We start from the raw sequence: 20,004 nt of genomic DNA on the forward strand, positions 1-20,004 counted from the left end.
GTTTCCTTAATTTCTCTTTCAGATATTTCATCATTAGTGTATAGGAATGTAAGAGATTTCTGTGCATTAATTTTCTGTCCTGCTACTCTACCAAATTCATTGATTAGCTCTAGTAGTTTTCTGGTAGCATCTTTAGGATTCTCTATGTATAGTATCATGTCATCAGAAAACAGTGACAGCTTTACTTCTTCTTTTCTGATTTAGATTCCTCTTATTTCTTTTTCATCTCTGATTGCTGTAGCTAAAACTTCCAAAACAATGTTGAATAACAGTAGTGAGAGTGGGCATCCCTGTGTTGTTCCTGATCTTAGTGGAAATGGTTTCAGTTTTTCACCATTGAGAACGATGCGGGCTGTGGGTTTCTCATATATGGCCTTTATTAGGTTGAGGTAAGCTCCCTCTATGCCTACCGTCTGGAGGGTTTTTATCATACATGGGTGTTGAAAGCTTTTTCTGCATCTATTGAGATGATCATATGGTTTTACTCCTTCGATTTGTTAATCAATCACATTGATTGATTTCTGTATATTGAAGAATCCTTGCATTCCTGGGATAAACCCCACTTGATCATAGTGTACAATCCTTTTAATGTGCTGCTGGATTCTGTTTGCTAGTATTTTATTGAGGATTTTTGCATCTATGTTCATCAGTGTTATTGGCCTGTAGTTTTCTTTCTTTGTGACATCTTTGTTTGGTTTTCATATCAGGGTGATGGTGGCCTTGTAGAATGAGATTGGGAGTGTTCCTCCCTCTGCTATATTGTTGAAGAGTTTGAGAAGGATAGGTATTAGCTCTTCTCTAAATATTTGATAGTATTTGCCTGTGAAGCCATCTGGTCCTGGACTTTTGTTTGTTGGAAGATTTTTAATCACAGTCTCAATGTCATGCTTGTGATTGGTCTGTTTATATTTTCTATTTCTTCCTGGTTCAGTCTCGGAAGGTTGTGCTTTTCTAAGAATTTGTCCATTTCTAACAGGTTGTCATTTTATTGGCATATAGTTGCTTGTAGTAACATCTCATGATCCTTTGTATTTCTGCAGTGTCAGTTGTTACTTCTCCTTTTTCATTTCTAATTCTGTTGATTTAAGTCTTCTCCCTTTTTTCTTGATGAATCTTGCTGATGGTTTATCAATTTTGTTTATCTTCTCAAAAAACCAGCTATAGTTTTATTGATCTTTGCTATCATTTTTTTCACTTCTTTTTCACTTATTTCTCATCTGATATTTATGGTTTCTTTCCTTCTGCTAACTGTGGAGTTTTTTGGTTCTTTCTCTAATTGCTTTAGGTGTAAGGTTAGGTTGTTTATTTGAGATTTTTCTTGGTTCTTGAGGTAGGATTGTATTGCTATAATCTTCCCTCTTATAACTGCTTTTACTGCATCCCATAGGTTTTGGGTCGTCATATGTTCATTGTTACTTGTTTCTAAGTATTTTTTAATTTCCTTTTTGATTTCTTCAGTGATCTCTTGTTTATTTAGTAGTGTATTGTTTAGCCTCCATGTGTTTGTACTTTTTACACTATTTTCCTGTAATTGACATCTAGTTTCATAGCATTGTGGTCGGAAAAGATACTTGATACGAATTCAATTTTCTTAAACAAAGGCTTATTTGTGACCCAAGATATGATCTATTCTGGAGAATGTTCCAAGAGCACTTGAGAAGAAAGTGTATTCTGTTGTTTTTGGATGGAAAGTCCTGTAAATATCAATTAAGTCCATTTTGTTTAATGTACCACTTAAAGCTTGTGTTTTCTCATTTATTTTCATTTCAGTTGATCTGTCCATTGGTGAAAGTGGGGTGTTAAAGTCCCCTACTATGATTGTCTTACTGTTGATTTCCCCTTTTATGGCTATTACCATTTACCTTATGTATTGAGGTGCTCCTACCTTTGGTGCATAAATATTTACAATTGTTATATCTTCTTCTTGTATTGATCCCTTGATCATTATGTAGTGTCCTCCTTTGTCTCTTGTACTAGTCTTTATTTTAACGTCTATTTTGTCTGATATGAGAATTGCTACCCCAGCTTTCTTTTGATTTCCATTTGTATGGAATCTCTTTTCCATCCCCTCACTTTCAGTCTGGATGTGTCCCTTGATCTGAAGTGTATTTCTTGTATACAGCATATATACAGGTCTTTTTTTTGTATCCATTCAGCCAGTCTATGTCTTTTGGTGGGAGCATTTAATCCATTTACATTTAAGGTAATTATCAATATGTATGTTCCTATTCCCATTTTCTTGTTTTGGGTTTGTTATTGTAGGCCTTTTTCTTCTCTTGTGTTTCCTGCCTAGAGAAATTTCTTTAGCATTTGTTGTACAGCTGGTTTGGTAGTACTAAATTCTGTTAGCTTTTGCTTGTCTGTAAAGGTTTTAATTTCTCCGTTGAATCTGAATGAGATCCTTGCTGGGTAGAGTAATCTTGGTTGTAGGTTCTTCCATTTCATCATTTTAAATATGTCCTGCCACTCCCTTCTACCTTGCAGAGTTTTTGCTGAAAGATCAGCTGTTAACCTTATAGGGATTCCATTGTATGTTATTTGTTCTTTTCCCTTGCTGCTTTTAATATTTTTTCTTTGTATTTAATTTTTGATAGTTTGTGTCTTTGCGTGTTTCTCCTTGGATTTATCCTGTATGGGACTCTCTGCTTCCTGGACTTGACTGTTTCCTTTCCCATATTAGGGAAGTTTTCAACTATAATCTATTCAAATATTTTCTCAGATCCTTTCTTTTTCTCTTCTTCTTCTGGGACCCCTATTATTCTAATGTTGGTGCGTTTAATGTTGTCCCAGTGGTCTCTGAGACTGTCCTCAATTCTTTTCATTCTTTTTTCTTTATTCTGCTCTGCGGTCGTTATTTCCACTATTTTATCTTCCAGGTCACTTCTCCGTTTTTCTGCCTCAGTTATACTGCTATTGATTCCTTCTAAAGAATTTTTAGTTTCATTTATTGTGTTGTTCACCATTGTTTGTTTGCTCTTTAGTTCTTCTAGGCCCTTGTTAAATATTTCTTTTACTTCCTCCATTCTATTTCCAAGATTTTGGACCATCTTTTTACTATCATTCCTCTGAATTCTTTTTCAGGTACACTGCCTATTTCCTCTTCATTTGTTTGGTTATGTGTGTTTTTACCTTGTTCCTTCAACTGCTGTGTAATTCTCTGCCTTCTCATTTTGCTTAACTTACTGTGTTTGGGGTCTCCTTTTCGCAGACTGCAGGTTTGTAGTTCCCATTGTTTTTGGTGCCTGCCCCAGTGGGTAAGGTTGGTTCAGTGGCTTGTGTAGGCTTCCTGGTGGAGGGGACTGGTGCCTGTGTTCTGGTGAATGGGGCTGGATCTTGTATTTCTGGTGGGAAGGGCCATGTCTGGTGGTGTGTTTTGTGGTGTCTGTGAACTCGTTAAGATTTTAGGCAGACTCTGCTAATGGGTGGGGTTGTGTTCCTGTCTTGCTAGTTGTTTGGCATGGGGCGTACAGCACTGGAGCCTGCTGGTCGTTGAGTGGAGCTGGGTTTTAGTGTTGAGATGGAGATCTCTGGGAGAGTCTCTCACCGAGTGATGTTATCTGGGGCCAGGAGGTCTCTGCTGGTCCAATGTCCTGCACTCAGGTTTCGCACCTCCGAGGCTCAGGCCTGACACCTGCCCAGAGCACCAAGACCTTGTCAGCCACACGGCTGATCCAGAGAACTTCCAGGAGCAGAACCTGCAGCTTGTTCAGTCCAAGAAGAACTTCCTGCGAATCAACAACACCCGCTTCGGCAAGTTCAAGTTCAAGAGACACTCAGAGGAGTTAAGACTGGGCATGATCTCCTCAGCCCAGTATTCCAAGAACTACCTGTACCTGCCTGCTGGGGAGAATTTGCAGAACATCTTTGACGAGCTGCCGTTGCTCATGCACCTGGTTTTTGGTGGCTTTGAGCAGCCTGCCTGCATCACCACCAGGAAGAACAAGAAGAGTGTGTGGCAGTCCAGTAGCCGCCAGGTGTCCTGGACTTCAGGACCCACCGGCCAGCAGGTGCACTCTAGCAGCAAAGTCAGCAGCCACCAGGGGCTGCACGCGGCCACCACCAGTAGTCTCAAGTATCTCTCCCCACCGTGGGCAGGGGCTGCCACATCCATGAGCCTCCTTTCTCCTTCCTCCTTCTCCTGGGCTACAAGAGCGCCAGGTGAGGCCCTGGGGAGGCCACCCTCTCAGGGTCTTTGCTGCCAGCCACCTTAGTGACCATTCTTAATATTTAAAAATACAAAAGTCCCAAAACTACTTAAAAAAAAGAAGCAGACTATATAGAACACTTAATACAAAAAGGATGAATTATTTTCCTATGTTACTTCACTTTACCCCCATTTCACACTTTACAATTTGCCTCAACAAAGAAAAAGCCTCAGACTTCAGAAAGGTTATAAATCTATCTAAAACATCAAAAATACACGTAAGTATTAGTGACAATATTTCCAAACAATGTGTATATATTATCAAATATTTAATTTCTAAACCTTCTGATAATTGTCAGTGATATCTCTTGGTTATTTATTACCAATAAATAACTGATTTAAAAAGACATTTAAAACTTCCATTCTTTTCCCCAAAGTCCTCATATGTATATAAAAGAGATTTACAACTATTTCTCCATTGGGATCTAGGAAAATCCTTAGAAACAGATTCAACATAAAAGCTAATAGTAACATTAAAATCCATAGCATAAAAAACATATCCACTACCATACTGAAGTATTGTGCATTTGATGTAAACTAATGTTTACAGCTCTCAACTTTAACATTAACTAATTAGCAGGATATCAAATTTTCCCATGGTTGTATTTATCAAAAAGCCAAATTTTCCCAATATATATTCTTATTCAGCATTTACTCAATAAATTATTACTGAGTGCCTGCCACATATCAAGCACTATGCTATAAGTGCTGGAGAGCTATGCACTAAATAGCCATGTTTTACCTAAACAATACTTAAGCACTACTTCTTTCCTAGAACACAGACATACATCACCACCTTTTCAAAGTGTCTATGTTTTGTAAACATGTTTATTCTGGAAATACTTTGAAAAATTTAGTTCATGAATCAGATCTCTAAAGGTAAATTTATATGTTTTTTAATTTAAAAAATTTAATGTTTTTTAAGAGATAAAAATGTTTGCCTGTCATGGAGTGTGTTTTTTTGTATGGCAATAACAAAACATCAAAGATAGCATAAATTAATTTAAACTTTAAGAGTTACCTGAAATAGTGGGGCAGAGTCAAGATGGCGGCACGGGAAGATGTGGAGCTCACATCTCCCCACAACTAGGGCACCTGTGGACGCTGGTGGGGACCTTGATGCCCAAGGAGATGGGGAGGAACCACTGAGTGACCAGGTAGGACGTGGGGGGAGTGAAGGAAGAGGAGAAGTGAAGGCCAGACAGGACCCACGCCCCTGAGGGGTGGCTGGGAGTGGGGAGGGGTTCCCACACGGGACCCCCTGGGGAACCTGGGGAGCTTGTAGGATTAGGGGGGAGTGCGTCTAGCGTTTCCCCTGCCCACTCAGGCCCCTGGAAGCCTGCTGGGCTCCTGGGCCTGGTCCTTCATTCTGTAAGGGCCCCTCCAGCTGTGGGGGTCCAGGTCTGGTCCTCTGCCTCCCGGGGCCTCCTCTGGCCACGTGGCTCTAAGAGGCATGGGGGAACATGTGGAGAAGAAGAAACGCCAATGGGAAGGGGTCCTTCGGGATCGGAGGATCGGGGGGAACGCGCCTGGAGTTTCCCTCGCCCACTGGGGCCTAGTGAACCTGCTGGGGTCCTGGACCTGGTCCTCCAACCTCCAAGGCCAGAGGCACTCCTGGGCCCCTCCTGCTGCATTGAGCCTAAGCCCCACCCCTTACCCCACCCCCAGGGTCTTTTCCAGCCCCATGGGTCCTAAGCATAGGCTCCGCATACTACCTAAACCCCACCCCCTGCCTAAGCCCCGCCCTTCACAGCCAAGGTCTTTTCTGGCTTTTTTTTTTCTCCCCTCTTTTTTTACTATTGTGGTTCTGTTTTTACCTTCTGCTTGTTGTTTCAACTATATTTTTATTTTTTATTCTTTCTAACATATCTGTTAGTTTTCTAATCTTATGTTTTACTCTTTGTTACTGTTCTGCTCCTTTTCTTTTTTTCCGCCCTGCACAGCTTGCGGGATCTTGGTTTGTGAGCCCAGGGTTGGGCCACAGCTCCTGCGGTAGGAGCTCTGAGCCCAAACCACTGGATTAACAGACAATCTCAGATCCCAGGGAATATTAATTCGAGTGAGGTCTTCCAGAGGTCCTCATCTCAGCACCAAGACCCAGCTCTAACCAACAGCCTACAAATTCCACTGCTGGAAGCCTCAGGCCAAACAATCAGTAAGACCGGAACACTATCCCACCCATCAAAAAGAAGTGAGGGGGAGGGTGACAAAAAAATATGTCACAGATGAAGGAGCACGGTAAAAACCTACAGGACCAAATAAATGAAGAGGAAATAGGTGACGTATCTGAAAAATAATTCAGAGTAATGATAGTAAAGATGATCCAGAATCTCGTAAACAGAATGGTGGCATGGATGGAGAAAATACACGAAATGTTTATCAAAGATCTAGAAAAACTAAAGAACAAACAAACAGCGATGAACAACAAAATAACTGAAATAAAAAATACACTAGAAGGAATTAATAACAGAATAGCTGAGGCAGAAGAATGAATAAGTGAGCTGGAAGACAACAGGGGAAATAACTGCCAAGGAGCAGAATAAAGGGAAAAGAATGAAAAGAATTGAAGACAATCTCAGAGACCTCTGGGCAAACACTAAACACACCAACATTCAAATTATAGGGGTTCCAAAAGAAGAAGAGAAAAAGAAAGGGTCTGAGAAAATATTTGCAGAGATTATAGTTGAAAACTTCCCTAATATGGGAAAGGAAATAGTCACCCAAGTCCAGGAAGTGCAGAGAGTCCCATACAGGATAAACCCTAGGAGGAACACAACAAGACACACATTAATCAAACTAACAAAAATTAAATTCAAAGAAAAAAGCAGCAACGGAAAAGCAAAAACAACATACAAAGAAATCCTCATGATGTTATCAGCTGATTCTTCAGCAGAAACTCTGCAGGCCAGAAGGGAGTGGCAGCATGTACTTAAAGTGATGAAAGAGAAAACCCTACAACCGAGATTACTCTATCAACCAAGGATCTCATTCAGATTCACAGAGAAATCAAAAGCTTTACAGACAAGCAAAAGCTAAGAGAATTAAACACCACCAAACCAGGTTAACAACAAATGCTAAAGGAACTTCTCTAGGCGGGGAAACACAAGAGAAGAAAAAGACCCATGAAAACAAACCCAAAACAATTTAAAAAATGGTAATAAAAACACACATATTGATAATAACCTTGAATGTAAACGGATTAACTGCTCCAAACAAAAGACACAGGCTGGCTGAATGGATACAAAAACAAGACCTGTATATGTGCTGTCAACAAGAGACCCACTTCAGACCTAGGGACACATACAGACTTAAAATGAAGGGATGGAAAAAGATATTCCTTGCAAATGGAAATCAAAAGAAAGCTGGAGTAGCAATACTCTTATCAGATAAAATAGACTTTAAAATAAAGACTGTTACAAGAGATAAGGAAGGACAATACATAATGATCAAGGGATAAATCCAAGAAGAATATATAACAATTATAAATATATATGTGCCCAACATAGGAGCACCTCAATACATAAGGCAAATGCTAATAGCCATAAAAGGGGAAATCGACAGTAACAGAATCATAGTAGGGGACTTTAACACCCCACTTTTACCAATGGACAGATCATCCAAAATGAAAATAAATAAGGAAACAAGCTTTAAATGATACATTAAATAAGATGGACTTAACTGTTATTTATAGGACTGTCCACCCAAAAGTGGCCGAATATACTTCTTCTCAAGTGCACACAGAACACTCTACAGGATAGATCAAATCTGGGCTCACAAATCAAGCCTTGGAAAATTTAAGAAAATTGAAATTGAATCAAGCATCTTTTCTGAACACAATGCTATGAGACTGGTAATTAATTACAGAAAAAAAACTGTAAAAAACACAAATACATGGAGACTAAACAGTGTGCTACTAAATAACCAAGAGATCACTGAAGAAATCAAATAAATAAAAAATTACATAGAAATGGGGAATTCCCTGGTGGTGCAGTGGTTGAGAGTCCGCCTGCCGATGCAGGGGACACGGGTTCGTGTCCCGGTCTGGGAAGATCCTACATGCCGCGGAGCAGCTGGGCCCGTGAGCCATAGCCGCTGAGCCTGCGCTCCGCAACGGGAGAGGCCACAACAGTGAGAGGCCCGCGTACCGCAAAAAAAAAAAAAAAAAAAGAAATGAACGACCATGACAACCCAAAACGTATGGGACGCAGCAAAAGCAGTTCAATGAGGGAAGTTTATAGCAATTCATTCTCACTTCAACAAACAAGAAACATGTCAAATAAACAATCTAACCTTACACCTAAAGCAACTAGAGAAATAGGAACAAAGAAAACCCAAAGTCAGTAGAAGGAAAGAAATCATAAAGATCAGAGCAGAAATAAATAAAACAGAAATGAAGAAACAATAGAATAGATCAATAAAACTAAAAGCTGGTTCTTTGAGAAGATAAACAAAATTGATAAACATTTAGCCAGACTCAACAAGAAAAAAAGGGAGAGGATGCAAATCAATAAAATTAGAAATGAAAAAGAATTCATAACAGACACTGCAGAAATACAAAAGATTATAAGAGACTACTACAAACAACTATATGCCAATAAAATGAACAACCACAAAGAAAGGGACAAATTCTTGGAAAGATACAATTTTCCAAGACTGAGCCAAGAAGAATTAGAAAATATAAACAGACTTATCAAAGTAATGAAATTGAAACCGTAATTAAAAATCTTCCAACAAACAAAGGTCCAGGACCAGATGGCTTCACAAGCTAATTCTATCAAACATTTAGAGAAGAGCTAACACCCATCCTTCTCAAACTCTTCCAAAAAACTGCAGAGGGAGTAATACCCCCAAATTCATTCTATGAAGCCACCATCACCCTGATACTAAAACCAGACAAAGATATCACAAAAAAAGAAAGTTACAGACCAATATCACTGACGAACATAGAAGCAAAAATCCTCAATACTACCAAACAGAATCCAGCAACACATAAGAATGATCACACAGCATGATCAAGTGGATTTATCCCAGGAATGCAAGGATTCTTCAGTATATGCAAATCAATCAGCGTGATATACCATATTAACAAATTAAGGAATAAAAACCATATGATCATCTCAATAGATGCAGAAAAACCATTTGACAAAATTCAACACCGGTTTATGATAAAAAATCTCCAGAAAATGGGCACAGAGGGAACATACCTAAAAATAATAAAAGCCATATATGACAAACACACAGCAAACATCATACTAAATGGTGAAAAACTGAAAGCATTTCCACTAAGATAGGAACAAGACAAGGATGTCCATTCTCACCACTCTTATTCAACACAGTTTTGGAAGTCCTAGCCACGGCAATCAGAGAAGAAAAAGAAATAAAAGGAATACAAATTGGAAAAGAAGAAGTAAAACTATCACTGTTGGCAGATGACATGATACTATACACAGATAATCCTAAAGATGCCACTAGAAAACTACTAGAACTAATCATTGAATTTCGTAAGGTTGCAGGATACAAAATTAATGCATAGAAATCTGGCATTCCTATACATTAATGATGAAAAATCAGAAAGAAAAATTAAGGAAACGCTTCCATTTACCACTGCAACAAAAAGAATAAAATACCTAGGAATAAACCTACCTAAGGAGGTGAAAGACTTGTAATCAGAAAACTATAAAACACTTATGAAAGAAATCAAAGATGACATAAACACACTGAGAAATATACCATGTTCTTGGATTCGAAGAATCAATATTGTGAAAATGACTATACTACCCAAAGCAATGTACAGATTCAGTGCAATCCCTATCAAACAAACAATGGCATTCTTCACAGAATTAGAACAAAAAATTTTACAATTTGTATGGAAACCCAAAAGACCCCGAAGAGCCAAAGCAATCTTGAGAAAGATAAACAGAGCTGGAGGAATTAGGCTCCCCAACTTCAAATTATACTACAAAGCCACAGTAATCAAAATAGTATGGTACTGGCAGAAAAACAGAAATATAGATCAATGGAACAGGATAGAAAGCTTGGAGATCAACACACGCACATATGGTCACCTAATTTATGACAAAGGAGGCAAGAACATACAATGGAGAAAAGACAGCCTCTTCAATAAGTGGTGCTGGGAAAACTGGACAGCTACATGAAAAAGAATAAAATTAGAACACTCCCTAACACCATACACAAAAATAAACTCAAAATGGATTAAATACCCAAATATAAGACTGGACACTATAAAACTCTTGGAGGAAAACACAGGCAGAACACTCTATGAAATATATCACTGCAAGATCCTTTTTGAACCACCTCCTAGAGAAATGGAAATAAAAACAAAAATAAACAAATGGGACCTAATGAAACTTAAAAGCTTTTGCACAGCAAAGGAAACCATAAATAAGATGAAAAGACAACCCCTGGAATGGGAAAAAATATTTGCTAATGAAGCAACTGACAAAGGATTATCTCCAAAATATACAAGCAGCTCATGCAGCTCAGTATCAAAAAAACAAACATCCCAATTGAAAAATGCGCAGAAGACCTAAACAGACATTTCACCAGAGAAGATATACAGATTGCCAAAAAACACATGAAAGGATGCTCAACATCACTAATCATTAGAGAAATGCAAATCAAAACTACAATGAGGTATCACCTCACACCAGTCAGAATGGCCATCATCAAAAAATCTACAAATAAATGCTGGAGAGGGTGTGGAGAAAAGGGAACCCTCTTACACTGCACTGTTGGTGGGAATGTAAATTGACAGAGCCACTATGGAGAAAAGTATGGAGGTTCCTTAAAAAAGTAAAAATAGAACTACCCTACGACCCAGCAATCCCACTACTGGGCATATACCCTGAGAAAACTATAATTCAAAAAGAGCCATGTACCACAATGTTCACTGAAGCTCTATTTACAAGAGCCAGGACATGGAAGGAACCTAAGTGTCCGCCAACAGATGAATGGATAAAGAAGATGTGGCACATATATACAATGGAATATTACTCAGCCATAAAAGGAAATGAAATTGAGTTATTTGTAGTGAGGTGGATGGACCTAGAGTCTGTCATACAGAGTGAAGTCAGAAAGAGAAAAACAAATACTGTATGCTAAGACATATATATGGAATCTAAAAAAAAAATGGTTCTGAAGAACCTAGGGGCAGGACAGGAATAAAGATGCAGACGTAGAGAATGGACTTGAGGACACGGGGAGCGGGAAGGGCAAGCTGGGACGAAGTGAGAGAGTGGCATGGACATATATACAGTACCACAAGTAAAATGGATAGCTAGTGGGAAGCAGCCGCATAGCACAGGGTAATGAGCTCAGTGCTTTATGACCACCTAGAGGGGGTGGGATACGGAGGGTAGGAGGGAGACACAAAAGGAAGGAGATGTGGGGATATATGTATATGTATAGCTGATTCGCTTTGGTATAAAGCAGAAACTAACACACCATTGTAAAGCAATTACACTCCAATAAAGTTGTTAAAAAAAAAAAGCTCTTAGAGGAAAACATAGGAAAAACACTCTTGGACATAAACTACAGGAAGATCTTTTTTACCCACCTCCTAGAGTAATGAAAATAAAAACAAAAATAAACATATGGGACCTAAGGAAACTTAAAAGCTTTTGCTCAGCAAAGGAATCCATAAACAAGATGAAAAGACAACACTCAGTTTGGGAGAAAATATTTGCAAATGAATCAGTGGACAAAGGATTACTCTCCAAAGTATATAACAGCTCATGGAGCTCAATATCAAAAAAACAAACACCTCAGTTAAAAAATGGGCCAAAGACCTAAATTTCACCAATAAGATGCTCAACATCACTATTTATTAGACAAATGCAAATCAAAACTACAATGAGGTATCACCTCACACCAGTCAGAACGGCCATGATCAAAAAATCTACAAACAATAAATGCTGGAGAGGGTGTGGAGAAAAGGGAACCCTCTTGCACTGCTGGTGGGAATGTAAATTGATCCAGCCACTAGGGAGAACAATATGAAGGTTTCTTAAAAAACTAAAAATAGAACTACCATATGACCCAGCAATCCCCTGCTGGGCATATACCCTGAGAAAACCACATCAAAAAGAGTCATGTACCACAATGTTCACTGCAGCACTATTTACAATAGCCAGGACATGGAAGCAACCTAAGTGTCCATTGACAGATGAATGGATAAGGAAGATGTGGCACATATATACAATGGAATATTACTCAGCCATAAAAAGGAATGAAATTGGATCTTTTGTAGAGATGTGGATGGACCTAGAGTCTGTCATACAGAGTGAAGTAAACCAGAAAGAGAAAAACAAATATCATATATGAATGCATATACATGGAATCTAGAAAAATGGTACAGATGAATCTATTTGTAGGGCAGGAATAGAGATGCAGACGTAGAGAACGGACATGTGGACACGGGGGTAAGGGGAGGGTGGGACGAACTGGGAGATTAGTATTGACATAAATACACTACCATGTGTAAAATAGATAGCTAGTGGAAACCTTATATAGCACAGGGAGCTCAGTTTGGTGGTCTGTGATGACCTAGATGGGTGGGATGGGGGGGTGGGAGTTCCAATAGGGAGGGGATATGGGTGTGCATATAGCTGATTCATTTCATTGTACAGCAGAAACTAACACAACATTGTGAAACAATTTTACTACAAAAAAAAAAAAAAAAGAGTTACCTGAAATAGGAATATTCTGTGAGACTGATAACTGCACATCTCCAGTTCCTGGTGGCATGTCAACAACTAAATAGTCCAGTTGACCCCAATCTACCTAAAAACCAAGATGACACAAATAACATCACTGTATAAACAAATGTGGTGAATAGTGATATAAACAAAAATAAATGAATTAATAACAAAGCTAAAATAATAGCTTTCACTTGAACCATTAGTAAATGCCAGGGTCTGTGCTGAGGGCTGATAAATGGATGAAGAAGAAACAATCTTTGCCTCTAGCAGAACTTTTCTGACCAATAAGGTTAAATTTTCAAATGACACCACAAAACACACACATACCATAATGGCGAACCCCTTGCACAATGGACTTCTATTCAGGACCACTCATTTATTTTCACTGAAAATAGCCCGTATTTTACCTAAGGAGGTCTTAGCTTTTTGTCCTTTGTGGTTTTTAGTACAGTGTTTCCTATAGCAGATCTTAATATAATTGTTTAAAGTTTATTATTTTTCCTTCATAAAACACACTAATAATGAAAACCAAAACTTAATAAGAGAATTTTAGAAATATACCTAGAGTTCCAAATTAACATTTTGATTATTTCTTTTCAGGCACTTTTCTAAGTATCTATATCTAGAAAATTCAGCTGTTTAACCAAGCCCTTAATGCTCAGCCTCAATTAGATAGGGCTCAAGGGTACCTCAGGCTGTTTTCTCCTCAAGTGGTTCTTCCTTCTGAGTCCCCAGTTTCAGTGAAAGGCCCTAGGATCCCCTTAGTTACCTAAGGCAAAGGCTTGGGATAATACTTAACTGTTCCCTTTCCCTTGCTATCCCCAGTTACTGATTATGCCTTCTAAAAATCTCTCAAATGTATCCATGTCTCTCTTTCTGCATGGCCGAGAACCAAACATAGGCCACAGGCATCTATCACTAAAGTCTCCCAACCAATCTCTCTGGTCTAGCACTGCCCATACAGTGTGTTCCTAACACCAGTGAAAATTGGTTTGATAGTGCCACTTTTTTGCTTAAAACTCTTCTATTGCTTTTAGGATAAAATCTAAGTTTTAGCTTCAGAACCTCTGCCTGATCTTCTTCACTTGCTAATTCCTCCTCATTCTTTAGATCGTAGCTTGAAATTTACTTCCCATAACTTCCATTAAAGATTAGATATGGTGTTCCTACTATGTAGGAACAATTCTTCTAATTGTTTGTTCATTCATTCATTCATTCATTCACCCAACAAATGTTTATTGAGTACCTACTATATATTAGGCATTGAGCTAGGTATTGATAATTAAATGGTATCACGGTCCCTAGCCTCACAGAATTTACAATACAGAGGGAGACAGATATTAAGCACATAATGATATAACCTGTGCAAAGAAGTTAGAGAAACCGAAAGATCAACATAGCTGAAGAGCAGTGCAGGGGGAAAGATGGCATTCATTTACTGTTATTTCAGTATCTGTCTCCTCATGAAACTGTAGATGACAGAATACGTAACAAAGAATGGATACATAGGAGATGCTCAATAAGTTTTCTTTCAAGAAATGAATAAATAAATAAACACATGCAAAGATTCAAAAATTTTTAAATGTAAATCATACTGTGTATATAATCCCATATCCTGTTTCTTAAAACTTAATAATGTGAAATAAGCCTTTTCCATATAATCACATATTTTTAAAATTTAGATGATATTGGGTCAGATGGATTCATTCATGTATTAGCACATTTATTCAACACATATTTACTGAGAATTGATGCCAGGCACTGTTCCAGGTGATGAAGATACAGCAGTGAAAAAAACAAAGTCCCAGCCACCAGGCAACTAATGTTTTAGTGACGAAGACAGGTAGATAAACAGGCAGAAAGACAAGCAAATCAAAGACAAGTGCTACAAAGAAAACAAGTACCCCTTACTACACAAAATTACTTGGTTCCTGATTTGGATATATCCAGATCAAATAGCAAGAGACAGTTTTAGGGACTTCCCTGGTGGTCCAGTGGTTAAGACTCCGTGCTTCCAGTGCAGGGGGCACAGGTGTGATCCCTGGTGGGGGAACTAAGATCTCACATGCCACACAGCATGGCCAAGAAATAAAATTAGAAAAAAAAGAGAGAGATAGTTTTAAAATCTTCAATTCCTGAATTTCAGAGGGCAAGTAGTAAGAGTTCAGACAGCTAAGGATTTATCAAAGAATTTCTTTGAGTCTCTTCAGTTCCCATGGTCCGATGGTGAGGAACACATGAAGAAGAGGGAAAAGGAATAGAGTGGTAGAAGATGCTACTTTTGACAGGGTGGTCAGAGCCTGGAGTGAAGTGAGAAAAATAACTGATGCAATTCTCAGAAAGCATTCCAGGCAGAAGCAGTAGCAAGTGCAAAGGACCTGAGATGCGGATATGCTTGGCGCATTCAAGGGATAGCTAGGAAGGCAGTACAGCCTTTCTAAAATAGCACTTCCCCCAACCATCAGTCTCTTTCCTTCTCTGAATGTGTCCTTCTTCAACACATTTATCAGTATATGTCATGATATACTGACATGTCTTTTAGGAATTCTATAATATTTCTCAAACATAAGTGCTTGACACTGAGTTAATGACACATTTTAAGAGAATGATGAAATGATGAACATGAAGTAGTTCGTTTTCAATATAGGGTTTCTTGGTTTGAAAAATAGTTACCCCTAAGTTACCCATGACCATCATCTATGAAACTATTTACAAAAAAGACAAAGGATACTTTTCATTTTATATCCTCTGCACTGAAATTCCTAGCACTGGCAGACTGACAAGTCTCTTTGTTTCAGAGGACATCAAATGACTGGTGCCAACAATTTATCATTGTTGTTCTTTGGCATTTAATCATATTTATCACATTGGCTCCAATTTCTTATTTCTTTAAAGAGAACTGCTATTATGGTTCCAAGGAACTAAAAATATATCGCTGTTAAGACAATTAATTTCAAATGACTCAAACTGAATTCAAACTTTCTGGGGGAAAAAAAAAAACACCTGGACCAACACCTTCATCTCACATAGTAGGCATTTCACAAAGGCTTGCAGACTTGAACAGAACTGAAGTCAGTATCTGAGTTCCAGTTTTAGAGCATTCACTAATATTAATATTGAAATATACTGGCTGCCAGGAAGTTCCAGTTCTCTTACAAAATAATCACCAAAGCATTGATTATAGAATGATTTAGGGATTCTCTAGATTCTTCTCAGTGTTTGTTTATGCATATAAATTATTTATTACTAAATATAGAGAAATAAGTACTAGCAAAACACCCAGGTATCTCATTTAGTAAAACCAAGCGACCGATCCAGATTTTGTGTGGCCTGAACCATATACAATTTGGGTGGTCTTCTCTAAGAATTAGAATGCAGTTAGGAATGCAAAATTTGGTACAAAAGTAAATATTTATTTAGAATGTACAAGAAATCATCATAAAATGCTGGAGCCTTAGAGATTCAAGTCCCTTTCTCTGAGGTCTCTTGAACAACAGAAATGCTTACATAGAAATGCTTCCTGACTGCAACCAGCTTCTTCTCTCCACTGAGAACACTCTACAACTCCCAGCATCTCTTAGGAGCCCATGACAGTGTGGAACCCTGAACTTAAGCTTCATTAGCCTCAAGGTAACCCCACCTCTAGTAAAACCTGCTTGGCTCCCTCTCAGGCTCCAGACTCAAAGGATCCCAGCAGAACAGACTGAATCAGTCTAGAAGTGGAGTTACCAAGGTAGTTCAGAGATGCCCTGTGGATAAGGAGGCAGTGCTGCAGCAGAGAATTCAGCAGTGCAGCCAGGAAATCAAACATGTGCATTACATCTAAAGAGGGACATAAACAGCATAATGGGAGGGTAAAAAAATAAAATAAAATCCAGTGGTCAGGGCAATTGTGAAGGATGGGATGAGGTACAGATTAGGGGCAGCATTCAGACCTGAGTCTGCCAACAGAGGCTTTGTGCAAGATGCCTCTTTTACACAGTAGTACATAACCTTTATTCCCCTCTAAAGGGTTTGAGATACAGGACTTCTGGAATCAAATATTGATATAATGTAGCCACTGAGCTTTTGTCCAAAGCCATTCATATAACATTAGAACAGCTGTTTTTTCATGTGTCCTATAAATATGCATTTGTAATTGCTATAACAGCACAACCTATGGTATTGCTTTTTTTTTTTTTACTGCTCTTTCTCTTTGTTTATTAAGACAACCAACACTTGAAGTTTATGCTATCAGAAATAACTACTGGGACTTCCTTGGTTGCACAGTGGTTAAGAATCTGCCTGCCAATGCAGGGGAGATGGGTTTGAGCCCTGGTCCGGGAAGATCCCGCATGCCACGGAGCAACTAAGCCCGTGAGCCACAACTACTGCGCCCCCATGCCACAACTACTGAAGCCCATGCACCTAGAGCCCATGCTCCGCAACAAGAGAAGCCTGTGCACCACAACAAAGAGTAGCCCCCGCTCGCCGCAACTAGAAAAAGCCCACGCACAGCAACAAAGACCCAATGCAGCCATAAATAAATAAATAAATTTATTTAAAAAAATAATTACTAAATCTCTGTTAAATTATTTTTATTTCTTTCTTGTCAACCTTACACAGGGAAAATATTCCAAACTAACACTGACTGGGGTAATTTTAGGCCAACATGTCTTCTCCAAACAATACTTTGTATTTTACATTCAGAATAATGCCTGATAATCTGAGGGTAACTCAAAAACTCAAATAAAGGCAATTCCCTCTTTTCTGAGGAATGACTGGGAGATAAAAGTGTGTCTTATATTTGGACAGATAAGGCTATGAAGACATCAGGACATCAGTTATGAAGAGTGTGGTGCTATGAATGGGTAAAGAAGGTGGACCACTTTCTTCCATGGATACTTCTATTAAGAAGCTGACCAAAGCAGAAGCTATCAGGCCTTGCTTCAGAGGATGCCAGGAGCACAAGTGCAAAGTGGCTGAGTTGTAAGTGTTGAAAAGAAAGGGCCCATAGATGCATTCCATTTTTGGCTTCTCAGCTGGCGGGAGCAGTGTACCACAGTCAACCTCCAGGGTAGCAGACTCCATCATCAGCACTACACAGGCCACGTTTAAGTACGACAGGGTCAACATGTGCTTTTCCAAAGCAAAGGCAGAGTGTCCCAGCTATCCCAGGTCTGTCAGCAAGGCCAATGTGAGCCAGGTGAAAACAATATCAGCAGGGATGGGCCCTGGGCCCCTGTGGAATCAGGGAGGAAAATCACTGCCAAGAAAGAGAGGCAGAGCTATAACCTGCTAGAGCCAAAGTGGTGGCCAAGACTCCTGAGGGCAAGAAAAAGGTAACTTAAGAATGAAAAGAGGAATCACAAAGCAGGAGAAATGGGACAAAATCTAGACTGAATAATTTAAAAGTGGGCTGTGTCCCGGCAGCCCATTCATATAATACTTAGAATATTCCATCAGTGAGAGGGCAAATTCTTAAAGGAAGTTGGGCTGAGCCAGACACTGCCTCTTTCCTTCCTGTCTGCTCTTAATTAGTCACTGAAGAGTTGGTTTTGACTCTTATGCCTACTTGACTCATAATTAGTAGATCTCAAGGTAGTGTCCTGATGTCTGACTCTGTCTGTCTGGCCTGGTCTGTATCTGTTGCTACTTCTATCCTGTACCTAAGTCCTGCTACCTGTTCCTGACTTCCTGGTTCTCCAACCACTGTTAGGCATGTTTCAACCCTAATAGCAAATAGAACAGTGTACCTGTGCTTTGCTTAGAATCCCAGACATGAAACCATGCCACTACCGGCATAGGAGATGCAGCTAACCTTGTCTCAGGCCCGTGGACAAATATGTCAGGCAAATCATCAAGCTCCTAGGATTTTTGATTCAACTAATTTCCAAGGTTTGAATGGGTCTTCAAGCTCTAAGAATTCTACGGTAATTATTTTTATACAAAATTATCTCCCCAACTTCAGTGTAAGCTTCCTGACAGACGAACCCATTCTTTATACATCTCCAGACTCCCTTTCCACAGCCAATCCCCTCTCTAATGAACCAGTGTTCAGTGTTCAATCAATAACCACTGACTGATTCTGAGTCAAGTTGCTCCTTACAATTTTTTTTCTTTTTCTTTTTAAACTTCTTTATTGGAGTATAAATGCTTTACAATAGTGTGTTAGTTTCTGCTTTATAACAAAGCGAATCAGCTATACGTATACATATATTCCCATATCTCCTCCCTCTTGCGTCTCCCTCCCACCCTCCCTATCCCACCCGTCTAGGTGGTCACAAAGCACCGAGCTGATCTTCCTGTGCTATGTGGTTGCTTCCCACTAGCTATCTATTTTACATTTGGTAGTATATATAAGTCCATGCCACTCTCTCACTTTGTCCCAGCTTACCCTTCCCCCTCCCTGCATCCTCAAGTCCATTCTCTACATCTGTGTCTTTATTCCTGTCCTGCCCCTAGGTTCTTCATAATCTTTTTTTTTTTTTTTTTTTTAGATTCCATATATATGTCTTAGCATACGGTATTTGTCTTTCTCTTTCTGACTTACTTCACTCTGTATGACAGACTCTAGGTCCATCCACCTCACTACAAATAACTCAATTTCATTTCCTCTTATGGCTGAGTAATATTCCATTGTATATATGTGCCACATCTTCTTTATCTGTTCATCTGTCGATGGACACTTAGGTTGCTTCTATGTCCTGGCTCTTGTAAACAGAGCTAAATGGAGCTGCAGTGAACATTATGGTACATGACTCTTTTTGAATTATGGTCTTCTCAGGGTATATGCCCAGTAGTGGGATTGCTGGGTTGTACAGTAGTTCTATTTTTAGTTTTTAAGGAACCTCCATACTTTTCTCCATAGTGGCTGTCACACTCCCACCAACAGTGCAATGTAAGAGGGTTCCCTTTTCTCCACACTCTCTCCAGCATTTATTGTTTGTAGATTTTTTGATGGTGGCCATTCTAACTGGTGTGAGGTGAGACCTCATTGTAGTTTTGATTTGCATTTCTCTAATGATTAGTGGTGTTGAGCATTCTTTCATGTGTTTGTTGGCAATCTGTATATCTTCTTTGGAGAAATGTCTATTTAGG

At 39.1% G+C, this 20,004-nt stretch overlaps 1 protein-coding gene across 5 annotated transcripts in view; it reads right to left on the reverse strand.

Moving 5' to 3' along the window:
- Positions 1-20,004, reverse strand: part of NUBPL (NUBP iron-sulfur cluster assembly factor, mitochondrial) — a 294,693-nt gene that overhangs the window by 56,449 nt on the left and 218,240 nt on the right. For all 5 annotated transcript variants that reach the window (XM_060004721.2, XM_060004720.2, XM_060004719.2 and 2 more), the window contains one exon: positions 12,913-13,006. In XM_060004721.2, the coding sequence (XP_059860704.1) occupies positions 12,913-13,006 (94 nt within the window). The remainder of the gene's footprint in view (positions 1-12,912; positions 13,007-20,004) is intronic.

This window comes from Delphinus delphis, chromosome 2 (assembly GCF_949987515.2).
Source record: "Delphinus delphis chromosome 2, mDelDel1.2, whole genome shotgun sequence".
Lineage (NCBI taxonomy): Eukaryota > Metazoa > Chordata > Mammalia > Artiodactyla > Delphinidae > Delphinus > Delphinus delphis.